At 40.4% G+C, this 24,774-nt stretch overlaps 2 protein-coding genes across 5 annotated transcripts in view; both read right to left on the reverse strand.

Annotated features, from left to right (window-relative positions):
• SMYD3 (SET and MYND domain containing 3) overlaps window positions 1-10,145 on the reverse strand; it is a 424,925-nt gene extending 414,780 nt beyond the window's left edge. For all 4 annotated transcript variants that reach the window (XM_064445827.1, XM_064445826.1, XM_064445825.1 and 1 more), the window contains exon 1: window positions 9,945-10,145. In XM_064445827.1, the coding sequence (XP_064301897.1) occupies window positions 9,945-10,108 (164 nt within the window). In that variant the 5' untranslated portion in view covers window positions 10,109-10,145. The remainder of the gene's footprint in view (window positions 1-9,944) is intronic.
• Window positions 10,146-13,650: 3,505 nt separating this feature from the next.
• TFB2M (transcription factor B2, mitochondrial) lies at window positions 13,651-24,774 on the reverse strand. Its single transcript, XM_064445828.1, has 8 exons — window positions 24,345-24,774; window positions 23,301-23,389; window positions 22,244-22,397; window positions 21,696-21,844; window positions 20,067-20,156; window positions 18,799-18,861; window positions 17,327-17,478; window positions 13,651-15,981 (listed from the first exon to the last, which is right to left on the reverse strand). The coding sequence occupies exons 1-8, from the start codon at window positions 24,667-24,669 to the stop codon at window positions 15,795-15,797; spliced, it is 1,209 nt and encodes a 402-aa protein (XP_064301898.1). The 5' UTR covers window positions 24,670-24,774; the 3' UTR covers window positions 13,651-15,794.

The raw sequence follows: 24,774 nt of genomic DNA on the forward strand, positions 1-24,774 counted from the left end.
TTCATACCGTATTTCAAGAAATTATTTCCACAGCTATTCCATCTGTTGTACAGCAGTATCAACTAATAAGATGGTTTTAATATGACGAGTGGATAAAATTTGTAAATAGCTGAGTAGCCAGTCTCGTTTGCTGAAACAACACAGACACTTATGAACCTAAATCTCTGAAGTGGTTTTCTGTGCCACTTCAATTTTTCTTTTAATCTTTCAGGCTGTTTTTCCTTCTTCAGAAATCTGGAATAAAATACTTTCAACAACTAGAGGACTTGCAGTTCATGCACCACAAAAATCTAAGCAAGCTACACAAAGTACAGACCCACATCAATATTCACCCAACATTTAGAATATCTGGATCTAGTGTTTGATAAAAAAAATCTCAATTTTTTCAGAGGCAATTAAACTGTAGTACACTAGCCTGGCACAAACTTTTCTCATCCCATACAATACTCAGGAAAGATTCCTAGCACAATGACCTGCAAGGCAGTACTTGAATTTACTCCTCACACGCAGACAAGTTACATAGAAATGGAAGAGGTAAAATTTGTTAAATATACTTTTATACACAGCAAATGTTCCTCTGTACACCACTTATCTCAGAAAGAGCTGCAAGCTCTATTTCAGCCAGACTACAGCAGGAAAAAGAAGAGGTGCTATAGTTCATCTTATCAGGGAGAAGTACTTAAAAAAAAAAGCCACAAACAAAAAGCTTACACACCAACCAACAAGACAGTACTCCAGTTTGAACCTTCATGTTAAAGCAAGCTGCTTTCAAGCTTTTCTTGACAAATAAATAAAAACAAGTTTCTGGCCTTTGAGAAGCATGAAATACAAAGATGAGGAAACATACATAGTTTATTTCATGCTCAACATTTCCTGAGACAAACCTTTCCTCTTTGAGGGCAATGCTTCACCAAACGTCTTGTCTCAATTTCTCTCCCCTTATTCTACCATGATCCTTCCACTACCAAGAATGCCACCACCACAGACGTCGTCTTTTCAGGTCACCAGCCACACTCCTAGCAGTTTAATGAGCCATTTGAATTAAACTGTATGAATGAGACACATTCATTTGCATGTAAGAAAGGGCTTACAGTTATGAGAGTGTTTTTACTCCCTCTTCTTTTTCAGTGATGATCTTTTGTTCCGTTTCTGCACTTCTACATCACAACCACTCCCAATCACATCCTACTAAGAAGCCCTTCTCAACACACTTGCTGGCTTTTTTCCTTTGAATGCTGAAATCTGATTATGCAGACAGCGCACAAACCCTACATGAATGCGGCAGGCAAGCCCTCCCCAGTGAAGCCAAAAGTTGTATTTCCTACCTATTGACTGCAGGATCAGGTGCTCGATACTCAGAGGCCAAGAAGATAGTTTAGTTTTTAAAAAAAAAATATTGTCTTTAATTTCACTTTAGCTTGAGCAGTCAAGCTAATAGCAGAACAAGCCCTGAGATGAAAGCAGCTAGTAGCTAAGATGATAAACAGGAAAGCTAAATATTGCATGAACAGGGGATTACAGCTTGAGTTTGCATAGGAACTATGCTAACCATAGTTAGCACTGGTGCTCAACCAAATATCCCACATGGCGCCGACCCTATAGTCATCAGGACGCCCTTGGGAATGATTGAAAATTTTACCTTGTCCTCCAAATAAAATCTCCCATTCAGCCACAGAGGCACACTGTGAAAATTAGGATTGCAGGAACTAAGCAGATCCTAAAATAAGTAAAATCAGCAATGAAAGTAAAGCCAGAAAAGTCAAGACACTCCTATGTAACCAAGATATCAGCTAAAAATAAATTTTCTTTGTGGTAAGAAACAACTGAAAATGGCTGCATTGTTTCTTCTACTAAACTGCAACCAATGGTAGGAAATGCTTCCAGGAAAGTAAAACATGGCAGAAACACGGCTGGGTAAAGGGATGTAGAGCCTGGTTGCCCAGGATTGACCCAGGCTACAAGGCAGAAAAATATCCTCCTCCACACTAACAAGCCAGTTGATCCTGCACTCCTGAAGGCCCTGCTTCTTCTGAAGACACTCATAAGACCTTAGAAATTCCCCTAAATGCCCTTTTTAAAGTTTCATTTTTAGCTACAGCAGCCTAAAGGCTAGCTACCACCAGAAGGCACAGCCCTGACTGTCTGACCTTGACCCACCCTTTCAATGGCCACTTCCGCTCCTCTCTCCCCCCAGCAATAATTCGATTCAAGGGCACTGAAAGATTTTTACATTTTGGTAAAGTATGTTTTCTGCCAGCTTATCCCCTGCACCAGTGTATCACAGGTCAGATGAGCAGCAAAGCTGCCAAATGAGAAGCAGAAGGAGCATGCAGGAAGCAGAGCAGGGACTCGGGGGAGCCATAAGAATAATATGCCCTTTCAGCAGCTTCTAGCCAGCATATCAGGTAGGCTGTCATGCAGACCCATGCCCCACTTCAAAACATGAATGGGGGGAGTAGAGAGACATGCCAAAAATTCTATGAGCCTCACCTATATAATTTTGAATAATTCAAAACAGCTGTTGCAACTGGTTCTGAAGAAGACTGTAGATGCTTCAAGAGAAAACCACATCATCCCATATACCACGCAGCCAAAAGCACGTAGTGGCTTGAGTACAGCCACAATGGAAGCAACCACTAACAATTAACAAACTCCAATGCCTATGGACAAGATATCATTAATAGTTCCTAAAGAATTTAAGCAATAAATTCTCTAATGCCCTGTAAAACTTTCAGCAACTTATGAAAATCAAAAACTTTCTCAGGAGATATCTGAAACTAATTGTGTTATTACATACTACATTAGCTAGAAGTTACCCATATTTTAATGACTTATGTTTTCCCTCGTAGCGCTAATTTTAATTTTGAACTTGCACAATTATAATTCACCCTAAGAAAATGAATACTAAAGATAATCCAATTCAAAAACTTATTTCCGTGGCGTTGCCGTTTACCACAAGCAAAGAATTTTCATGCAGAACATTAATATTTTAAAACATTAATATTATGGACTGCACTATGCGGAAAGGAAATACAGTATCAGGTGTGGATTGCAGATACACAGTAAAGCCTAAATTCAGAAGCATCTGAAAGATGACTAGAACTTAAATTGTCAGCCACCGCTTGACAAGACACCAATTTTGATACAATACCTTTCAAACTACAGACGAGTATAAGCACAGAAATTGTAAACACAAAATCACAACACAGAAAGGCCTTGAGGGACCTTTCTAGCATGCCTAAACTTATTTATTAAACTTAAAATTTTCATTTTCCACAAATGACAGACATGCCCATAAACACTTGACCTGGGAGAATTTTCTTTTAAACAATGCCTCTCCCTTTTCTGTTTTGTCTATTATTAACAGGGACAAAACCAGCTTGGCAGCAGAAGGCATTTACAGCAGCCTTGAGGCTGCAAGGCAGAGGGAAGAAGGGAAGGAGGAGATGGCCAAAGACCCACAGCTTGCCTAAAGCAAGCCCAGAGCATCCAAAGCAGTAAGGAGGCATGGAGTGAGGCCTGAAATACTGCACAGTGGAGAGAGTTTACAGCAAACAGAACCTGAATTACATTCCCCCAAAAAAAGATCTCCAAGTGAAAGAAATAGCTCCAGCTGGTATGAGGACAGAAAAAAGCATTTCTATTCTGCTCTTTGTAAGGTTGCTTGAACCTTCACTGTCGTGGTAAGATGACATGGGGGAGGGGGAGTATCTTCTTAGGAAAATAATACTTTTTTATGCTATTAGTCCTTCAGCTACAGAGAAGCTACACTGCTGCTGGTGGTGGTGTGCCATTTCTCAGGTCTTGAGAAACATTCTCACACATCTACATGGAACCTGAAATTCTGTACTTTGTATAGCTCATGTCTCACATACAATGTTGTTTCACATCCTTTGCCCTTACTTCACACAAAACCAGATCTATCAAGAGACAAGAGCACTGCAGTTGCACTCCTGATTAGTCAGAAATGCTACAGCAAGTTATAGCACATAATTCCCAGGATTATCCTATCTTGGAAGCACAAAACCATACCTGCTCCTGATAGTCACACTGTTTTGACACTGTGATTACTACTAATCAGATATAATTAGTTTAGATTCCTTTACTTCATACGAGGTTATGCATCTTGAAAACTACTGGAAATCTGTCTGGAACTTTGACTGTCACTGAAGGGACACAAAACACACCATACTCACATCGTAAAAATGTTATTACCAATGAACTCATGGCACCAAGTCATGCTGACCAAGTTTTATTTATAAAAAAAGAATAATCTTAGATTTACCACATAAAGGAATGAAAGTTTAAGGAATGTTAAAACCTTGTTATTCCAGTCTGTTAACAATCATGGAAACACAACAGCCTACAAAACAACAAAGTTTTTAATATAAGAAAACTATAAAATGGGGGTATTGTCTATATCTAAAAAAATATAACTATAATACTTAACAATCTTCATTTGATGAGAATTCATTGAAAGTTCACAATCAAAGAATGTATCATCAGTCGTTTCCCACATTTCAGTATTCCTGTAGAACAGAACACAAGTATTCCAGGAACACCTAGAGCAACAAAACAGTATATTTTCAAGAAGCCAGCATAGGGTAAAAGCCATCTCTATATTAACCAGCAACAGAAGTATTTTTCAGAGATAAATGAGGAGACAGTGTAGATTTTATAGCCTCATGCATTACCTAAATCTCATATATGCTAAATTTCAGCAGAACTCAGGTTCTGCTAACAGAGACGCTCTCTTTGGTGCTTAAGGAAGTGTCTTAGGTTTGTTGGTGAATGACAGCACCTTCATGGGGAAACCCCCATTACTAAAAAGCCAAAATAAACAGCTCCTCTCTCAACCTCACAATTGCAGGTGAAAGAGGTACACATGGAGGGTTAAGGGCTAGCTGTCCTCTGGCAAAGCTGCACTAGTCCAAGCCAGGGTCACAGTGGTATGAAGGATCATACAAATCACAACCATCCCCCTCGTCAGTCTCTTTCTGAATCAAACCCTGCTTCTATCTACTTAAAATATTCCACATTGTGGTTATAACATAATGGCATTTTTGTACCTTCAGGGTGCCATTAACCTAGGTACTCCATACTTTAACAATGGTATGCCAACTTTCATTATGATGATAATTAATAATAATACAAACCAGCAGCTAATTTAAGAGCATGTCTGTACTGAAGACACAGTACTGAATGTAAAGTTGTATCCATTTGGATATTTTTAAGCCAGGTGAGGCAAAGGAAGGAGCATACACTTGCTGGCCTGTGTTTAGCACTTTGTCATTGTCCAACTATTTACCAAATTCTTGGTTATGTTTCCCATACTGCAGTAGTGTCTGCTGCCACGGCTAGTTTACCTACAGTCCTAACTTAGATGCAACTTAGATGTTTTTTCTCTCTCTCGATATGTTTACAAAAGCTGCAGTCACATAAAACCACATACATACTTCCACATAAAGCCACATCCATACTTCCCCTTATTCCATTACCAGAGTCTGAACCTCTCATCTTACCCAGACAAGAAATGCTTGTCTTTTATTTCATAGTCTATAATGTTGTACACTACCTATGCTCAAATAGTCACTTTTCTTAAGCGTCCTTCTCCTTTAAAGGCATAAGTAGTATAGCATTTGGAAACAGGCTAGTATTACCTCCTTTTCCTACTTTGTCTGAGATACGGATACTAGAGAGTTTGTTTGCTTGTTCCCAAGTGTCAACCAGGACTTAAGTTTTCTTGCAGTAGATTCTTGTATATACAACCATCACAGAAACATTCCATAAAAAGCAAACACCAAAGGCATAATTGACTTTCACCCTCATTTTGACTCCCATTCCATAACAGACTGGGTATATTTTCAATTCAAAATCAAAAACTCAGACCAAGCAATGCCATCACTGCCACATACCTTGCAGGAAAGTCAATGGGCAGGGATTAATAGCCAATAGAACATCGAATACAGGGAGGAAGAGAACTGCCAAGCACCAAGATGCCACTCCTGCATTCACTTATTGGACAATCATCTTTAAAGGCCATGTAAAGATTTAACAAGCTGAGCAAACTGAGTAACACGACCAGATAAAATGGACAGCCTGATAAATCAGCATGTGCAAGCAAACTTTGCAATGTTAAATTGTCCTGTATTAAAAGTCAGTACTGACCTAGGATTATTTTGTTAAATTGAGAAGTACCTGGCTATATCCAGATTTTAACGGAACTTCTAATCTCATCAGCTACATAAAAGCAAATTCTAATAAACCATAAAATTAAACAAAAAATATTAAAAATAGCACCAATTAACGGCAGAAAAATTCAAGGTCAAACAAGTGTTTTCCTTTTAAAATTTTGCATAGCAAGTTGAGAATATCAGTATTTTCTGATCTATTCAGATATCATTTATAATCTCATGTAGTAGCAGCTGTAACAGCAGACCTTTAAACTTATAAGCAACTCAAGCATTCCAGTGTTAGGAGTATTTTGCCTTTTTAAGGAAAAAAAAAAATTCAATCATCACACCCACTTGCCTATACTAACTGCAAGCCTGCTTCTGACCCTGGCAAGACAATAAAGACTATAATCAAGAGTAAGACCATTAATCACCTGGATGAATGGAATCTACAAGGAAAGAGCAAGCATAGCTCACATGAAAGGACAGTCTCCTTTTCTAACTTGCCCAAGTTTTGTGAGGGTTTCAACACATGTATGAATAAAGTGAACCCACTGAACATAACATAATTGTAGAGACAGTAGATTGACAGGGACTGGAAAAAAGGTAATTTTATAAACTGATAGCCAGGTAAAGGATAGAGAATAAATAAAAATAAAGTGTAATAGTCACTTTCCAGAACTGAGAAAGGTGATGGAAGCCTCTGGGGATCACTGGCAATTAGCTTTATTCACCATCTTTACCAAAGTCCAGCAGAATGGAAAATACAGTGAAATCCCCTACGTTTGTAAATTAAACAGCTTTTTTTACCCCCTCAGCCCTGCTACATAAACCTGTACTGAGCTGTACTGCCACTGACCCCACCTTAAAAGGGGTATTAAAGCATGGAAGAAGCCATACAGAAAATGTAAACTTAAAAGAGTTAATAAGAGGGGAAGAATCTTTTCTGTTGCTTTCCCCAGTAAGCTGTTGGAAGATGATGCTGGCCATTGAAATCTTGTCAGACTTCCATAAAAGCACAAGCAGCACATTTTCAGCCAGACACTGACCCTAACACTACAGATCCTCTTTCGCAAAGAGGGTACCATCATGCAACACAACATCATGTATTGTCTCAAGACACTGCTTCCACAGAAATAGACAAACACTTTTCTTATCAAAATTTATATTTCCAAGCACATCTTTACTATGTATCCCAACTATCCTAACTAGGATTAGTATCCTATCCCAATAGGACAGTATTTTTTTAATTACTAATGGCATATAACTTTTAACTAGCTACACTATCATATTAAATCAGCTATAGCAGAATATTTGAGCCCAGCCTTCTATAAAAACCAACACGCACCTATTCATTAGAAAATACAGGATTATCTCTGAAGTAAGAAGAAATCATGAAAGGGGAGACAGTTAACAAAATCTGCCATCTGGTCTACATACAAAGTAGACATAATAACAGTGACCAAAAATTTTTACTTCACTACATAAATAGTAGCAACAGCCCAATAAGGTAAAGAAGGGATGTTAATCTTCTACCTGTAGATGCACTAACTATACATATAACGCTTCAGTATTTTAAGTCCACAATAATATTCACTTCAGATAAGACTAAGCAAAACTCCTGCACAACTACTCTGAATCAGAGCAGCAAACTCTGCCCTCAACAGCCATCCTTACCCTGCTTGGGTACTTCAGACCCTCACTGTTAAAGACACAGCCACGGTACCGGAGTGTCAGCACTACAGCAAGTCTGTGACCCCAAATCCTGGTAGACCTTGCTGCCTCTCAGCAGCGAGTCCAGAAATAAGATATTCCGCACATCATTACCCATCTTCTGGCTCACCCAGCACTTCTCACACAGCCAAAAGCTGCATCCAACAACATTTACTACTACAAGTTGAGAGACAAAGTAAGTATAAAATGACATTTCAGAGTATGAAGCCTCAAACATTAATTTTATATATAATAAGATTGATAAAATGCTAAATCAATGTCAAGCACAAGACCTTTTTTCTTTTGTGTTCCTGTACTGCCACCTAAAGATCAGAGAGAAAAAAAGGAACAGTAGTAGACAATGTGACTTTTTATCTGTAGACCTGGAAATGAGCAGTGATTGTTTTTCTGATATCTGGCTTTGAACAAAGATCACACTGTGTATTAAATGAAAGCCAGATCCATTAAATAGTTCGATTCCACGTCCCACTTCAGCAGTACTTCACCATGTACAGGTATATGTATCACTCACTAATATAACAAATGCCATTGAGTAAAAAGCCACTGCCTTTAATTACACGAATAAGAAGAAAGTCAGTTTGGACAGTCTTGATCTATAAATACCATCTAGCCACAGTCCATTTTACAATGGAAGCTAGATTGGTGGAAAAAATATTTTTAGCTTCCTTATTTAACTGTTATCACTATTTAGAAAAAAGACAAACTCACAAATGCATAACCTTTCATGATGTGTCAGTTGGTAACGCCACTATTTCTCCCAACCAACCTTGTCCTGGTTACACTTCAATATCCAAACACTTCCATTTCATTCCACCTGTTGCTGCACTCAGCCTGTCTTCTGAAGTCTGCAGCCTCTCACAACTTGAAAAGGTACAGGCAGCCACCACCCCAAAGGACTCTGATGTCACAAGTCAGACTTCACAAATATGTGACCTAAAAAACTTTTTAGGTTTTGGTCTTTTTAATATACTGAGGTTAGATGCCAAGCGTGACCTGGAACACATTGTCAAAACTTTCTCTGGGAAAATGAGGATCACATTATTGTTTCTTTAAACAGAAGCTGAGAGGTCCTGTAATGACACGAAGGAAAACACCGAGAATGTTTCAATAAACAAAACATCAAATACTTCCAAAAAGAAAAAAAAAAAAGGCAAAAGCTAGCAGTATTGAATTGTCTCTCTTCTTCAAGTCTTGGTAATTATACCTGGTTTTGGATTACCTACCAATGTTTCAGGTATTAATCTACAGATCTCCTACAAACAGGTCTATCACCATCTATCTGGCTGGAAAATTGCTAACGGGTAGAAAACATTTTGGTTTGGCTTTGTTTTTTAAACAAACACAGTTATGGTGGGTTTGTCAGTTTTCAGTTGTAAGGATTTGGGGAAAGAAGGCAGGCATTTTTTCAACTCCTGTCTCAAACCCACATGCCCCTCACAGAGGACAAACTCGCGGGGGCGGCCCGAAACTCAGCCACCTCAAGCGGCCATCTCACCAAGGCGGTGCCTAACGGCTGCCGCCACCTCTACGAAAGCCCACGGCCAAGCATTACGCAGCCGGGAACGGCGCCACGCTCGCAGTCATACGGCCTGTTTCCCTGCGGGGCTACAGCGGGTGAGAACTTCACCCCCACCACAACCGGCAGTGTTCAGCAGGGCGCCTCCAGTCACCGCCAGCCCGCCGCCCAGCACCGGCACTAACGACGCCCGCCCGCGGCGGACAGCCAGCCCAGGAAATCCCCGCCCGAGCTTCCCAAGCCTCCCGCGCCCGAGCAGGGACGCCCTGTCAGAAACACCTTTTAAAAAAGGCCCTCACTAAAAAGAGCGGGAGGAAGCGGCGAGCCGCGCACCTCAGCCCCTCCCGCTCGCCCCCTCAGGCGGCACATGGCTGCCGGGACCCGGCACAGCCCCCCCCCCCCGCCCGACCCCAGCCCGGCGCGGCGGCGCTGCCCCGCCTCAGCGGAAGGGGCGGCGCTGGCCAGGCGGGGCCGGCGGTAGAGGCGGCTGCTGCGGTGTCCACCCGCCCGCCCGCCGGTACCTCCGCAGGCAGCGCTCGCACAGGCGGCCCAGCTGCTCTTTGGTGACGACGTAGGCGAAGGGCTCGGCGCGGTAGAGCAGCTCGCCGGGCCGCACCCGCCGGCGGGAGCGGAGGCCGCTGCCCTTGCCCGGGCTGGGGAACCGCTCCAGCGGCGCCGGCTCCATCCTCCCGCCCGCGCCGCCACAGAAAGACCGCGGGGCGGGCCCGTCCGCCACGTGACGCGGCGCTGCCGCCGCCATCTTAACTGAGGGCTGGTGCCGCCCCCGCGGCGGACAGGAGGCGGCCGCCCGCGGCCCGCAGGGGCTGAGCGGGCCTTTTCAGTGTACGTTTTTCCTGGGTGAGACGAGATCTCTCGCCTGTCCTGGGAGGCTGCGGGCAGAGGGCGGCCCTTTGCCCGGAGCGGCGGGTCAGTGATACGTTTCCATTAAGGCATCACCCTGTGATGCTAAACGAAGTGGTTATCGATATTTCTATGGCCAATCACAAGTAGGAAGTACGTTGGAGGTTTTTTCAGTTACTTTGTAACTCTGTGGGTTTATTGACTTGTTGTAAACGTGAATGAGGCAGTGAGAAAATGTCTAATCATAAGCCTCATTAATCACAAGGGTGGGGACCCCTCTGACACACAAACCTCGCCACTGAGCAGTCCCGCCTCAGAAGCAACCCGAAGCAGTAGGAAGTTCCAGCTGCCACATCAGCCGTGTCCAGCACCGCTACGGCTTCATTTCCATCCCGACTCGGCCTCAACCTTGACACAGAAGTGTAAGAAAATACGTACAAAAGTAAAAGTAGCGTGGGGACCTGTGGAGAAAGCGTACCCGCAGCTTTGTAAGGGAACTTCCCCAGGACCCCACTGCGCAGGGGTGTGGGGCCCGCCCCAGCCCGGAAAGCCCTTCCAACTAGGTGGCTGATGCACATGAACGCAGCAACTCCGCTGCATCCTTCAATGTACCACAAAGGGAAAATCATACTGATTTTGTACTGACGCCCAAGGGTTTGTCAGTGACTTTTCTTCATTGATGTGGCATTGAAACCAGCGTAGAGAAGTCAGACCTCAAGCAGGAGCTTCATTGTATGTAAACCCATTCATTGCAGGTGATAAACTTTTCAGTTCATTATCCTGACACTTAAATTCACAACCTTAGAGAGCCCAGCTACGCTAGCAAAACTCCAAGTATGAATCCCTGAAGAATGGGGCTTTCATCAGCTTGGCAAAAGCTGTACAGTGAAATAAGCTACAGAAGTCCAAGAACAACTTTTGGCTGACATTGCATTTCAATTGATATGACAACGTAACTGTAGTAATAGAGGCTTTTCTAGTATAGACAAGCTTTTAAACACAGCATAAACATTTTCATTGATGCAGTGTTGGATATTTCAACATCTGTAAGAAGAGCCTGGAAAGCTGATTCTGAATATCTACATCTACAGTTTATAGACTGGTCTGCCTAGGAGGGCCATTCAGCACAGTCTTTGAGCAATTGCGATTAACTAAATGCCAAACTCAGATGTTTTTGGAAACGTGAGTCTGAATTTTCTGAAAAGCATTGGAATATGTAGCCATAATATAAGTGGTAATTCAGCCCTTCACTACATTTAGCTGAATTAATCACTGTTATTAGTATGGTGTTTTTATATGTCAACCACTGACCTAGACAGGTCGGACTTCCCAACAGCTATTTGAAATGCATTACACATTCTGGACAGGAGCAGCTGTCAAGGCACGTAATGGAGGCACTTTGTGGGAAATATCACTTAATCATGGCTGATGCTGCTGAATTAGTCATCCTTCCTTACTGCTGGTAGATGAGACACCATAGTGGAAGTTTAGCTCTTCTATCTCAAGACAGTATGTTTTACAACATGAATTTACAGAAAGAATTCTCCAGTAATGAAATAATCCAAATTCTGTTCTTTAGTCATAAACATGCAATACCCATTCTAACCAACAAGGCAGAAACCTGAATTTTTCTGGGAGCAAAATATGGCTCAAAACACAAAATAGTAACTTTTGGATTAGTACAAAATCTGTCACTCTACTGGCATGGAATAGCTATCAAATAATTAGTTGAAAGCTTGTAAGCACAGATTTTTTTATTAACACATAGGAATCTCCTGACGAGGCCTCTTCACTTCTAATGCTGGTGTGCCAGTTAAAACTTGATTCTTGAATGTAAAATTAAAAAAAAAAAACCAACCACAAACTCACTGCAGAAGCATTTTAAGCAAATTCATAATAAATTTCACTCATAGCTACATAGACTTTTACCTGTTGATTTTTTACTATGAACTTTACAAAAGCTTTCTACTTTTGAGTCTTCCCTGCCTCAAACACATTAATTGCCTTCAGATGGCAGAAACAAGCTTCTGAATTTCATCAGCATAATTTCTTAGCTGTTTGTCTATTTGGTGTCTTATCAACAGGATCAACCACATCAAGTGTTAAAGTCGCATTTACATTATGAGTAATTGACTGTTCCATTTGGTGTATCTTAACTACCCCTAATTTCGCCTGAGCTTCATATGCTTGCTGCGTGTTGTGTTCTATCAGCTGGGGACAGCCAGCATGTCTATTTTTAGCAGTGACATGTTAAACAGTGTAAAGACGCAACAGCTATTGAGCAAGGATACAACGTGAGTGAATAAACAGTTCCCACTGACAACTTGTCCTTTCTGGGAAAGTTACTTGTTATTTCCACGTTCTCAATGTTTACAGAAGAAAGCTACAGCTTTGCTAATTAAAGGCTTGCAAAGCTTAGATTGGAGTTTTCAATCTACAGCCTCATAGATTGTGTTTAGCCCACTGGAACAATTAATTCAACCTGTTTCTCAGGAAGCCTCAGGTTCTCCCTATCAGACTTACACATCTTAAACTATACCACACCATCTCTCAAGTTTCCAGTTGATATTTCTATCAACATTATCATTATGACCTGCAAGGCTAAGCTGTAATTATTAAAATGTCCAATGCTGAACAAGCCTAGTAGCCAGTATATACACATTCCACTTTAACAATCCCTTATCACATCATCTACTATGTTAATTAGTACAAGGTCACAAACCCTTCTTCTGGATCAAAAGCAAACTACTAACTAGAGAATCTGACTTGACTGATCTCCTAATTCCAAGTAGGGAAAAATCCCATTAACTGGGCATTATAAGGACCAAGTTTCTTTCTCTTTGTGTTTGCTCTGATTTTAATATAGTTAAGTAGTAAAACTTCAGGCAATTGCCATCACCGTCATGTAATTTTCTTTTACAGGCAGATGGATGGCACAAATATGAGGGCCATTAGAAAAGCTTACCACCTCAAGTTACAATCAATATACAAACTATGATATATTGGTGCTTTAATATGGCATGCCAAAAGCCATTTTCTTGGCAACTCCTCTAAGAAACAGTATTTGGAGAGTGGGAGCAATACTTAAAGAGTTCTAGTTGCTAGATGTATCATGTGTGTTCATGTTTTAGAGGTTCATAAATTAAATCGATCTGGGGAGAAAAAAAAAAAGGAAAAAAGAAAGGAAAAGAAAAAAGAAACCACAACCCCACAGTCTCAAAATAACTGAAAGGAATATGCTATACTCTGGACCTTGGACCTTCTCTTAAGTATGCTGTATGCATGTTGTAACCTTTATCTCATCCAAGATCACAGATTCAAAGACAGGAAAACATAGGAAGAAATAAAACTGCCCCAAAGCTTGCAGATAATTAATGTCATTTTAAAAATATATTATTTTATATCTTACATATAAGTAGTGTCATAACACAAAACTATGTAAAAAAACAATTGAATTGTGCAACAGTACTGAGTGTATAGCATCAACTAATCACCTACTTCAATTTCACTCCCCTGCATTTATTCACGTACATCAGTAATTTTCACTTCCTTTCATCAATACCATTTTACCATCAATACCAAAACCATTTTTATAATGACAGCCACTGTTCTCTTCATTTCACATCTGTGATCAGGGCTAAACATATTGCTTACACTTAGACTTGACAACAGAGTTTAATGGCATTAAATCTCATTTCAAGTCCCCAGTTACACAATATTCCTTCCACCTACAGACTCCTGCTGTTACCTTGTAAGCCTCTGCGTTGGCTCAGTAAATGCTGTTTTCCAACAGCATCAAAGATTCACAGCAAATAATTTCCTTTTTTTCAGTTCATGGTTGAAATGTTATAGCAACACAGTTAAAGAAGTTGATATAGACAGTGGTGGTTTTATATTTTATGCATTGAATACTTCTCCTGGTATGTTGATTTAAGACATCTTGCTGCAGCAAGAGCAAGCTATTTGATTCAAGGTGGTGGTGGCGGTGGGGAGAAAATCAGCCCAGGAGACACTGCATTCTTGTAGACCAGTAGATAAGCCAGTTACTATCTACTGAGATTGAAGAAAGGTGGAATTGCTTCTGATAATTCAATGTGCCATTCACGATCAGTTCGTAATGCAAATTATCTGAAATAGTATGAGAAGGAAAGCCTCAAATCTTCATGACCTACACCAGAACACCAGTAATGCTCTGAAACAGCCTGCAAATTAAATCTCAGCCTTTCCAGTTGTTTCATAACAAAATTACACAGGCTAATCAGCAGCTTAAACAGATCACTACAGCCTAGCTAGCAAGGCAAACTGAGGCTGCTCAAAGTCAATTTTATTTCTGCAGCAGGAACTGCAGGAGGAAGTCAGAGATGAATGCTCCTCACATCTATACCTCACACTATGCTTCAGAAATACAATTTTGTGTTTGCATTGTTTTGGTCGCTGCTGTTCTCCAAAGCCTGAAAACAGCACAGCCTTTGCTAAAAAGGCACTTTATTAACTTGTCCTCTGCTAAAAAAGCATATTTTTGGCCACAGCTCTTCCCAGGGGAGACAGTATAGACCACAGAACCAGTATAGTCTGCCAGCACTATCAGACAACAACAGAAGAGTTAGATCGTAAGATAGGAAAAGAAACCAGGAACAGATTGCATTATGGAGTACTATGGCTAAAAGGATATGGTTTTGAAATGAGTTATTTTGTACATATAATACACATTAAACAAATACAAATTGACAAAGGTGGCAAGTAAGATGATTTTTTCTCCCCCAAACTGTTTATACAGCACTGGATGTTCTGGTGACTTTGTTTTCAGACGTAAAATAAGACAAAGCCTACAGGCATACAGGTGTTCACTTATTGCAAAGTAGAACAGGCTGCCCAGAGTTCTTTTCAAAATTTCAAAAGAAAGAGTTGTCATGACTTTTTTCCCCAGAGATATAACAACCTTTAGGTTAAACAAGAAAACAAACAAACCTCTCAGTCGATGTTTTATCATGCTGTCATTACCTTGTCTTCTATTAACCCACCACTATTGATTTATTAATATTATGTCGACTTTAGCCTGCAAGGTTTTTAGATCAGGAGACAATATAACAGATTCAGCGGTTGTAAAGACCTGTGTATTTTGGGAATCTGTGAAAGGGCATTCGCATCACTGAGCACTAAAATACAAACCACACAGATAACGATATTTGGTCTGTTATGTTTTTTCAAATGTTGTAAATATACAGCAGTGGAACAAAAAGTTCCATTTAAGTGGTACATCCAAAAGCAGCAGGTCACTAATATGCTCCTGGAAAAGATGCAAAGTTTGTCCATTCTAGATAGGATTGTCATCAAATAACTGCGAATCCGTTACTTTCATCCCGTGTAGAAGGGCTCTTGTTACTTGCTAAATTTATTTTCCTGTTTGGACAGGAAATCATCTAGCTATTTCTCATTTTACTTAAACTGTTTCTTATCAAAGGAATCTCCCAGAAGCAAAGGTCATCTTCCAAAAGACAGCAGCTTTAAATTTATAAGTTTATGTTTCTTATACTTTCCAAGAATTCATCATGGAACCAGGTTTCAGTAAACATACTAGAGTTTTGCAAAGCCTCAAAAAGACGCTTGTAATCTTCTGGGTATAAGTTACGCATTTCAGCAGTTTTTGGAATTTCTAGCGCTCTCAGTAATTTGCCACTATTGTCCAAGCTCCATGACCTGAAACAAACAGACAAGAGAAAAATCACAAGTTGTTTTCAGTCCATACTGCAAACAGGAAGAAACCTCTGCCAATAAGACATATAAATACCAAATAAAGCCTCCAGCAGACATAGAAAATACCAAACCACATAAGCCTCCTCATTAGAGGATGGGTGCCCTCCCTCCTCTGCCCCAAGTGCATAAGTCAGCAACAGGCATTACAGCATAAAAAGGGGTTATTCTTCAATGCCTGGGAAATTAAAGCCAAGGGCATCTTCAAGATGACCAAGTATAGCATGAGTTAGTATGACTTACACCTCTCCAGGTATTTTCTTCTGTATATATAAACAGATGTATCCACTGTCTCCCCATCTACATCACTGCTGTGAAAACTAGAACTTTTATAAATGTGCATGTACATGAACTATTTCCCAGACAAGAAAAGCATGTGTGAATATTCAGAAGATGCACATTAGAGGCCTTCAAGGTTAGCTCCACTTCTTGGCCGAAGGATGGAGCGGAGATTAGGTATACCACTGAGCTTTAAGAAAGAAACCCATTAAGGCTCTTTACACTTGTCTTTGTTAAATGTATTACTGGAATTTACTAGGGTTTGGGGTTTGTTTTTTGGTTTTGGTGGTTTTTTTTCCCTTTCTGGAAATTAACTTCTATAAACCACTACCACCAAATGAGAAATGTATTATTTTTATTAACAAGTTGAAGTCAATGCTTTCCAGACTGCAAACACTTCCCATTTATGGGAAACGGAAATCTACTGATCATAAAGCAAAGTGAATAGCCCCCATGTAAAACCAAAGAGAATAATTAAGGAGATTTGCATAATTGGTAAATAAGTCTAAAGCCTAATTTTTTAATTAGATAACAGAAGGCCATTTGCGGACATCCCCACTCCACCTTCAATAACCTTTAGCTGTTTTCATTAGCATTACTTTGATATATATTATAAACTGAAACTCTTTTTCAGCTTTTAATTTCCACACCTGCAAAACTCTTCATAACTTTATTATACGTCTGTAAAGTGAGTGGAAACTTCTTGCAGATACATGACCTCACCTCCACTGGAGGTACAGATGATTACTGCACATCTACATTCTAAATACTTGTCGACCTTCCTGTCAAACCTCAAGTTTTTATCGTCTGTGAATACAGGCCAGGAACAGTCCCCAAATTACTGTATCGTGGGTTGTAAAAATGAAATCTTCTATAGGTTGATAATTAATTTTTTAAAAAACCCAACTGTATTGCAGCTGCAAATTAATACTGCTCTGAGAATATATTTTAATATTTTCCTATATTTCTCTGAAAAAAAAAAGTATAAAAACTGTAATTCTTTCTTACTTACTTTAATCTATCAGTAAGTCTAGACTTGGGTTTAGCAAGACACTGTTTCACCATGAAAATAAAGGTAGCTGAATTTGTGGGCTTCAAGCCTCCTACAAATAGATTTCGCTGAGGAGTCAGTCGTACCAAACATAAATGGTCATTTGGCAGCCACTGGAAGAAAAACAAAACAAGCCAATGAAAAGCCATTTTTAAAACAGTGTCTGTCTTTAGCTAAGAGTGTTTCATCTGTGCCACCAGTAACATTTCTTAAAGAGTTTCAGAAGTCTTAACAAGATGATTTCGTTGGAAGCCGAGGGTTTAAAATGTTATTCTAGAATGAAGATGCTTTACCTCTCCCCACTCCCCAAACAGGAAAGGAAGCTGGAAACAAAACAGACATGCTATCACTTTGGTTTTATTTTTAAGACTGAACTTTCTAAGTTGAAGTAGACAATATGGGCTTGATGCGAGTGTTCAAGAGATTATATGGCCTATAGTATTCCTATACTATGCAAGGTATCAGATCTGCCTGCCTTTTCTATATAAAAACGGAATTCTTTGAGTGTAACGCTAAGACAATATTGTAACTTGAGGATTTTATGAAATTGGGAGGGAGTGGAGTCTTTAGCTGAAATAAATGTACTTCTGAATCGGCAGCAATAGATATATCATCCAACACATCTCACATCTGTACTTCTCCTAAGGCTGCCACAGTACATCTTACATAATCCACCTGATCTGCCTCTCTACATGGCTTTACAACAGCACACTTGAGTGTGTCAGGCACACCCAGTCAATTATATTCACTAATAATCACTTATATTGTAAAGTAACATTTCAAACAACACTCAGTATACTACCCACAGCAGTTTTCTGGGGAGGGTAAAACTAAATAGTCAGTAAACATGCTTTTAAATTTTTGGTTTTGAATATAAAAACTCTTATACAAAGGAACATAATTACTTCGCTAAAAGAGAAAAGTAAAGAACTTTACACAGGGTAGTTTTCCACTTCTCAGTTTTACACTTTTTGACTCACACTTTTCAGCAATTAACTAGCACATGAGATCTATCTACACTGGACACATGAATAACCATCTTAATCAAAACCAGCAGCATACTGATTGTGCTATTAATTGTGGTAACACTTGTTTTCTTCAAGCAGGTAGATGCGACCCTGTCAGTAACTTCTTTTTCAAAACACTTTACCTGTTGACATCCCTTTATGCTGTTTATTCACTATATTTTTTCCACCACAGACAATAAAAATACTATTTTATCTCAGTTTCTACGCTAATAGCAATTCTTCACCCCACTTCTGATGCATCTACATGCTGCCCATAAGTTTTAATTAGAAGAACACTACTTTAAAAATACACTACTCACAGCCAAAGATATATGTGTAAATGCTGTTATAAAGTAATTTTAACCTTTAATTAAAAGCAGTTTAGCTGCTTCTCAAAAACAAGAAAAGCGCACACAACGATCTTACCATGCTTTTTGGTACTGCCAGTCCCCCATTTTTCAAATTAGTTACAAATGATGACCAAGGCTCCTATGGGAGGGAACAAATATATTACAGAATTAAAGTGCTTTGTTACAATTTGGAAAAGCATTTACCATCAATCCTATCAAATTACAAGCTTACCCCCATTCTAAAATTTACTTTAAAAACATGTAAATATATTAGAACTGGAAAAAAAAAAAAAAGTTGAATAAGCAGCACACAAAGGCCAGGCTGAAAATGTTATTTGATCACACTCCTGACAAAGTATTTAAGTAGTACTGGTAAATTATTTATAATCAAATAAGTTGTATATATTACAATACATTAGAGGGGCTACCTATTGGTTTCAAGTTCAAAATTTGAACCAATGCTAAAAACTGACGGTGACCATAAGAGCTGCTGTACCAAATCCAAAGTCCCACCAGCTCAGTAACTCGTCTCCTGAAGTAGCTGCAAGCAGATGTATAGCAAACACTGTATGACCAGGGCATGCATATGTAATAGGTTCCTTAAGCATCATCTTATTCTTCCAACTCCTTAATATTTACCTTAATATATACCTTGTGGTATAAGGTATTTGAAAGGCAATAGATAATAAAACTTTTAATTTTAGATTAGCAAAACATCTGAACTATGAAGGTAGCTTCCTAGAAAAACAGTACAAACATAAATCTAAAATCATAAAGTAAGTGAAAGTTGATAGCCATGTGCTCAATGTGAGGGTGGGGTGACAATATAAAAAACTTTTTAAAACTAAACCATAGCATGTTTGACAAGGTAAGATAACAGGAGAAGCAGGCCTGCTTGGAACATAAAGGCACCAAGACTGACAAACGTACTTCTGCTGAACACAGCTCAGGAAGTGAAAAGCATACATGATGGCAAAACACAGGGGACATAACAAAGAGCAGACTATGACAGATTGGAAGAGCAGTCTAGCAAGATGAAAAGACATACCTGTTGTGCAAACATCCTTTTCTTATCTACCAGCTTCTGAGAATAAATTATTTTGAGTACAGTGGCTTGTAATGAAAATACTGCCACCATAGCTAATAACGATGCTGCTGAAGTGAAAGAGTTTGACATAAAACATGACCATTTCAAGTTTTTATATTCAAAAGTTTTCAATAGTTCTCCAACTAATTTAATGTCAAATTAGCTTCCAATTAGTTTACAATACTAAAACACCATGAATCCTTTTCTAAAAGGATGTCCATAGCATTAGACCATATCAGCTGATACAAAATACTTACCATGTGCAGTAGCTGAATTTCACATCCTACTTGCCAAAGTACAGTAAGTGCTTGGTAAGCCTTCATTTCCCCAGGCTTTGCTGTTAAAACCTAATAAAATAGCAAAGAAAGAGCGTTTTTGTTGCAAAAACTAAGATTCCTTTCTTATCTAAGCAAAATCCTCATATCTATAACAAGTGGTAAGAAATACATCCATAAAATTCCAAGGTAAAGTTACGTTAGGCCTCAAATACCTATTTTGTGCTATTTTGGTATATCTTGTCAGAACACATGATTAGAAGACATTATGGCAGTCTAAGTATTTCTTCACAGCAGTTGTTTGGATAACTGAACTGTGTAGAAATTTCCAGCTTCTACTTTCTGGTCCCTTTTAAGGCAGAGAAGTTTCACACAGAAGAGAAACAGGGATCATATTTTGTACAAAAACCATCACACAGGCAGTTATCAGCTCACACTGATAAAATAATATTCCCAACAAGACACACAAGCAGAGTAAGCCAAACATCAGGTGACTCCACTGAACATTAAGCAGCTTGCACAGTCATCATCCTGATCAATATTACAGATCAGACAACTTTTAGGGCAAGAAAAAAAGAAAAACTTGCGGTTATTCTCAAACAGGACAAAGAAAGAAGTAAATTGTAGCAGGGAGATTTAACTTCTTATAATAGATTTAGAGAGCCTCGTCACATGATCAACAACAACAACAAAAAAACACCCAAAAATAAAGTTCTAATTGCATTTACTTCAGTACACAACTCTCATTTAACAGGGTTCACAATAAAACCAGAAAACTTAATAAAAACTACAGTGACTGCATTAAATGAATAGGCTGCCCCCTATTAGCTCAAAAATCTGGCCACTAAAAACATACCATTTATTTGGGTATTTCAGTGGTATCCAACCTGTCATTCCACAGAAGACTTAATTTTTTTCAGTAGGGTGTCAGACACAACACAGGTTCTGTAAGCACACATGTAAGTCTTTGCTTACTTCAAGTAATTAAAGGTTTGTAGCTCTGTATGAACCTCACAGAAGGAAAAGGTACCCTTGAACTGCAAGTACAGTTCTGGAGGTTTGGGACAGCGTAATTTAGAAACACGTAACCCAGAAAGCTGCTCTGCAACTTAGTGTACAGAACCTCGATAAAGAGCTATGTAAATGACTCATATTTTGCCTCAGTTTTTTTCAGGACTGCATACAAAAGTGGCTCAAGAGGGCAAGTGCATCTCACTAAGTATGGTATTTAGTAACTCTGAATCTTCTTCACAAGGCATTTTGAATTCAGTCTTCACTGAGTAGTACCTGCAACTAGTAAACAATTTTGTTCCAAAAGTACGTTACAGAATTTAAGCATCTCACAAGTTACAGTGGAAAGTAGCTAGTCTGCTGCTACATATCCTTCTCAAGGATCAGCCTTCCCGTCTGTAAGATTTGTCGTTATGTGACAACAGAATGTTATCTTGCTATTACTGTATAAAGAAAACAAGTAGGAAACAGGCAAGACTTAATTCTAGCAGAAAAAGAAATTCACTAGCAAAAACATTATATGTGTAGACAATATAAATGTTTTTGTGTTCTGTGAAGCACTACTTATTCTCTACTACTTGTACAATCTTTTACACATACCTTGTACTCTTTTTCACTTATAAAGATGTTAAGTTCTACTCTTCCATATCTGTATATGGAACTGCATTCATACAGGGCAAAAAGAAGCCTCCAAAGTGTGTTCCTTTCCTTTTTTTGTGGTAAGATTCCAAAAACTTTCACAGGTACATCTGTTTCAACAGTGTGTTAAAGGATCTTTAAAATTTTGCAATAGGTACTCGACAATCTCATTAATGCTAACGTCTAAACTGCAAACAATTACGAAAAGAAAGTGTCAGCACATGTTGCCCAAGGACGAATACAATTCAAGCTTTAGTCAAAGCTAAGCCCAGTTTGCATTAGACTAAGCCTTTAATAAAGACAAGCAAATAGCTAAGATTTCATATTGTCACAAGGGTTTTTTGAAGCTATCAACAACCTAATTAAAGCTGAATTGTAGGAAATAATACCCATTAATCCAGCATATATATTAAATAGAACATGCACCTCAAGCAAATCCCAAAGATTTTGCCAAATTGCCAGTGCACCCTTCAAATGTATTTGTAGCATGTGTGATCATAAACGTATACCTGCCCTCCAAGGAACTGCTGCTACACCCATGGTTTCAAAAAGTTTGTCAGAACAGATAGCAGGTGGTTTCACTGTTCCAGTCACCAAAGGATCCAGTCTAAAGAAGTCGCCATAAATTACCTTTAATTGTCCATCCAGGCTATTCTCTAGGGACTGAATAAAATTAGTTTCAGTTGAAGAAATCTGGACACAGTAACACATTAACCTGTCTGGCAAAACACGCAACCCAAACAAAAAAAATAAAATGTTCAAGCACCACCTGTCTACAAGAGTCAAATCTCAGAGCTGCTGCTTACAGCTGATACAAAGAATAGCTTCCCTCATTGTGCAGGGCATTTTGACATTTTTGGGACACTCAACTGGAGATTTTAAACACATTCTTAAATTAGTAAGATGTTCTGCAATGTTTCACAAAGGAAAGCCACACTCTTAATGGTTTACAACTGGAATTCTTCATATATGCAGAAAGAACGCCTTCTACACACATTGTCAGATGAGAGTCTTTGGTTCCAAATCTCTACTTGACAGCATCGTAACACAATCCTTCTGGGGCAACTTCTGCTGCTGTGTCTAACCACCTTTGAATCCATACCAAGCCAAACTGAACAGGAGAGGACCACGCATGTAAGTGTGTTAATATTACCAGTCAATTGCAGGACAATAGATTAAATAATACCATGAAATAATCAGAATAGCCAAGCTATTTTTAAAGAGTTCTGAAAGCTACATAAAGACATCTTGCTTAAACTTACACAGCTACAACGACTCTGATTAGTATTAGCCTCGAATTTATGCATGAAACTATTTCATTGGAAGACTATGAATCTGAATTCCTGCATATACAAAATGTCAAATCAATTAATTATAAAATAGTCTGTTGCTGAATGTGCAATGTAAAACCAAACAATACTTGCTATTATTATTATTTCAAATGTTACAAGTAACTACCACTGGCTAATTCCTTTTTGATCCAACAGTTATTACACAATTGTAAGTTAATTTCTTACTTTCCCTTTAATTAGGTTTTAGAAACATGCTACCCAATCAAAAGCGTACCTGTAAGTTTGGAAGAAAAGCTGAGTTACTTTCTAGAGCTACCACTCTAACACCTGCATTGAGCAGAGTTCGGGTCAAGATTCCAGGACCTGAAGGGGGGAAATAAAAAAAAAAAAGTGCATTTTTTCTAAGTGATTCCCTTTAGTGATTTTCCCAACACAACACTTGGGACAAACCACCTTCAACAGGAGATAACCTGTGTTTGTTTAAACACACTTCAAAACAAGAGTCAGGAAAGAGATTTACACTCAGCCTGCCTTGAGATTGCTCAGTGAATCATACTAAGCACTGCATTATAACTAGTGACTGAGGAACACTAGATAAAACGTTTCAAATGTTTCTACTACTTTTTCTTCTGCAAGCTGAAATATACTTTGAAACCTTACCCATATTGTCTCTACAGGTAAAATACCCTCTGCAGAAATATTAAAAACCATTAAGTAATTGCAGAGGGCTAGCTATGTAACGGCCCACAGTCTTAGGTGCCCTTTTACTGACTACTTTTAAAGTTCGCCTACAGAATCAAAAACACTACCTGGACAGAAATTTAAAACTTTGCTATAGAGTAAGCAGGGATGTAACACCAGTGACTCAGGTTTCCAGACGGAGAGCTCACTCGTTCCGGCCAAGCTCTGTATAAACGGACCCCCCGGCCGCCCAGCCCCGCGTACCCACAACACGCAGGCGGCCCTGCCAGTCGCCAACGCCCGCCCCGGGAGGGCACCAGGGCGGCGGCCAGGGCAGCTCCCAGCACGGATCCTGTCCCGGCGGGCCTGGGCAGCGCCATCACGCCACGGAGCAGCCACCCCCGCCCGAAACCCCCTGGAGAGGAAGGGCCCCATCCCCTCCTCTCAGCACCACCTCGGCCCCGGGAAGCCGGTTGGTAGGGCCGCAGCTCACACTGACCCCGCAAGGTCACAGGAGCACGCCGAGCAGCGCCGCGTCCCGGCGGCCTCGGCGGCGTCGAAGCCCCGGAGGGGAGCCCACCGCCGGAGGGCGGCGGGAAGGCAGGTGACGGCCGGCCGCAGCCTCGGGGCATCTTACCGGGCGCGCACTCCAGCACGACGGGCTGGGGGCCGGGACTGGCTCCACCCTGCAGGCAGCGCTGCACGGTGCGCGCTAGCTGCGGGCAGGCGATGAAGCGGCGGAGCGGCACGCCGGTCCGCTGCAACTGCTGCACCAGCTGCTCCGTCTCCGCCGCCTCCGGCACCCGCAGTCCCGGATTCGGCCACTGCCCCGCCGCCCGCCTCGCCGTCGCCCAGCACGACGGCAGCCCGCACAGCAGCGGCCGCAGCCCCGCCGCCAGAGCCGTCGCCAGGAGGCGGCGGCAGCAATCCGCGGCGCCCGGCGGGGCCCGGCCTGCAAGCATCACCTCACCGCGCCGCCACCGGCCCCGCGCTAGCAAGCACCGGGTGCACGATCGCCGCGACAACGGGAGCGTCACTTCCGCCTCTCCCCGGCCTCTCTAGCGCGC

Source organism: Phalacrocorax carbo, chromosome 3 (assembly GCF_963921805.1).
Source record: "Phalacrocorax carbo chromosome 3, bPhaCar2.1, whole genome shotgun sequence".
NCBI lineage: Eukaryota > Metazoa > Chordata > Aves > Suliformes > Phalacrocoracidae > Phalacrocorax > Phalacrocorax carbo.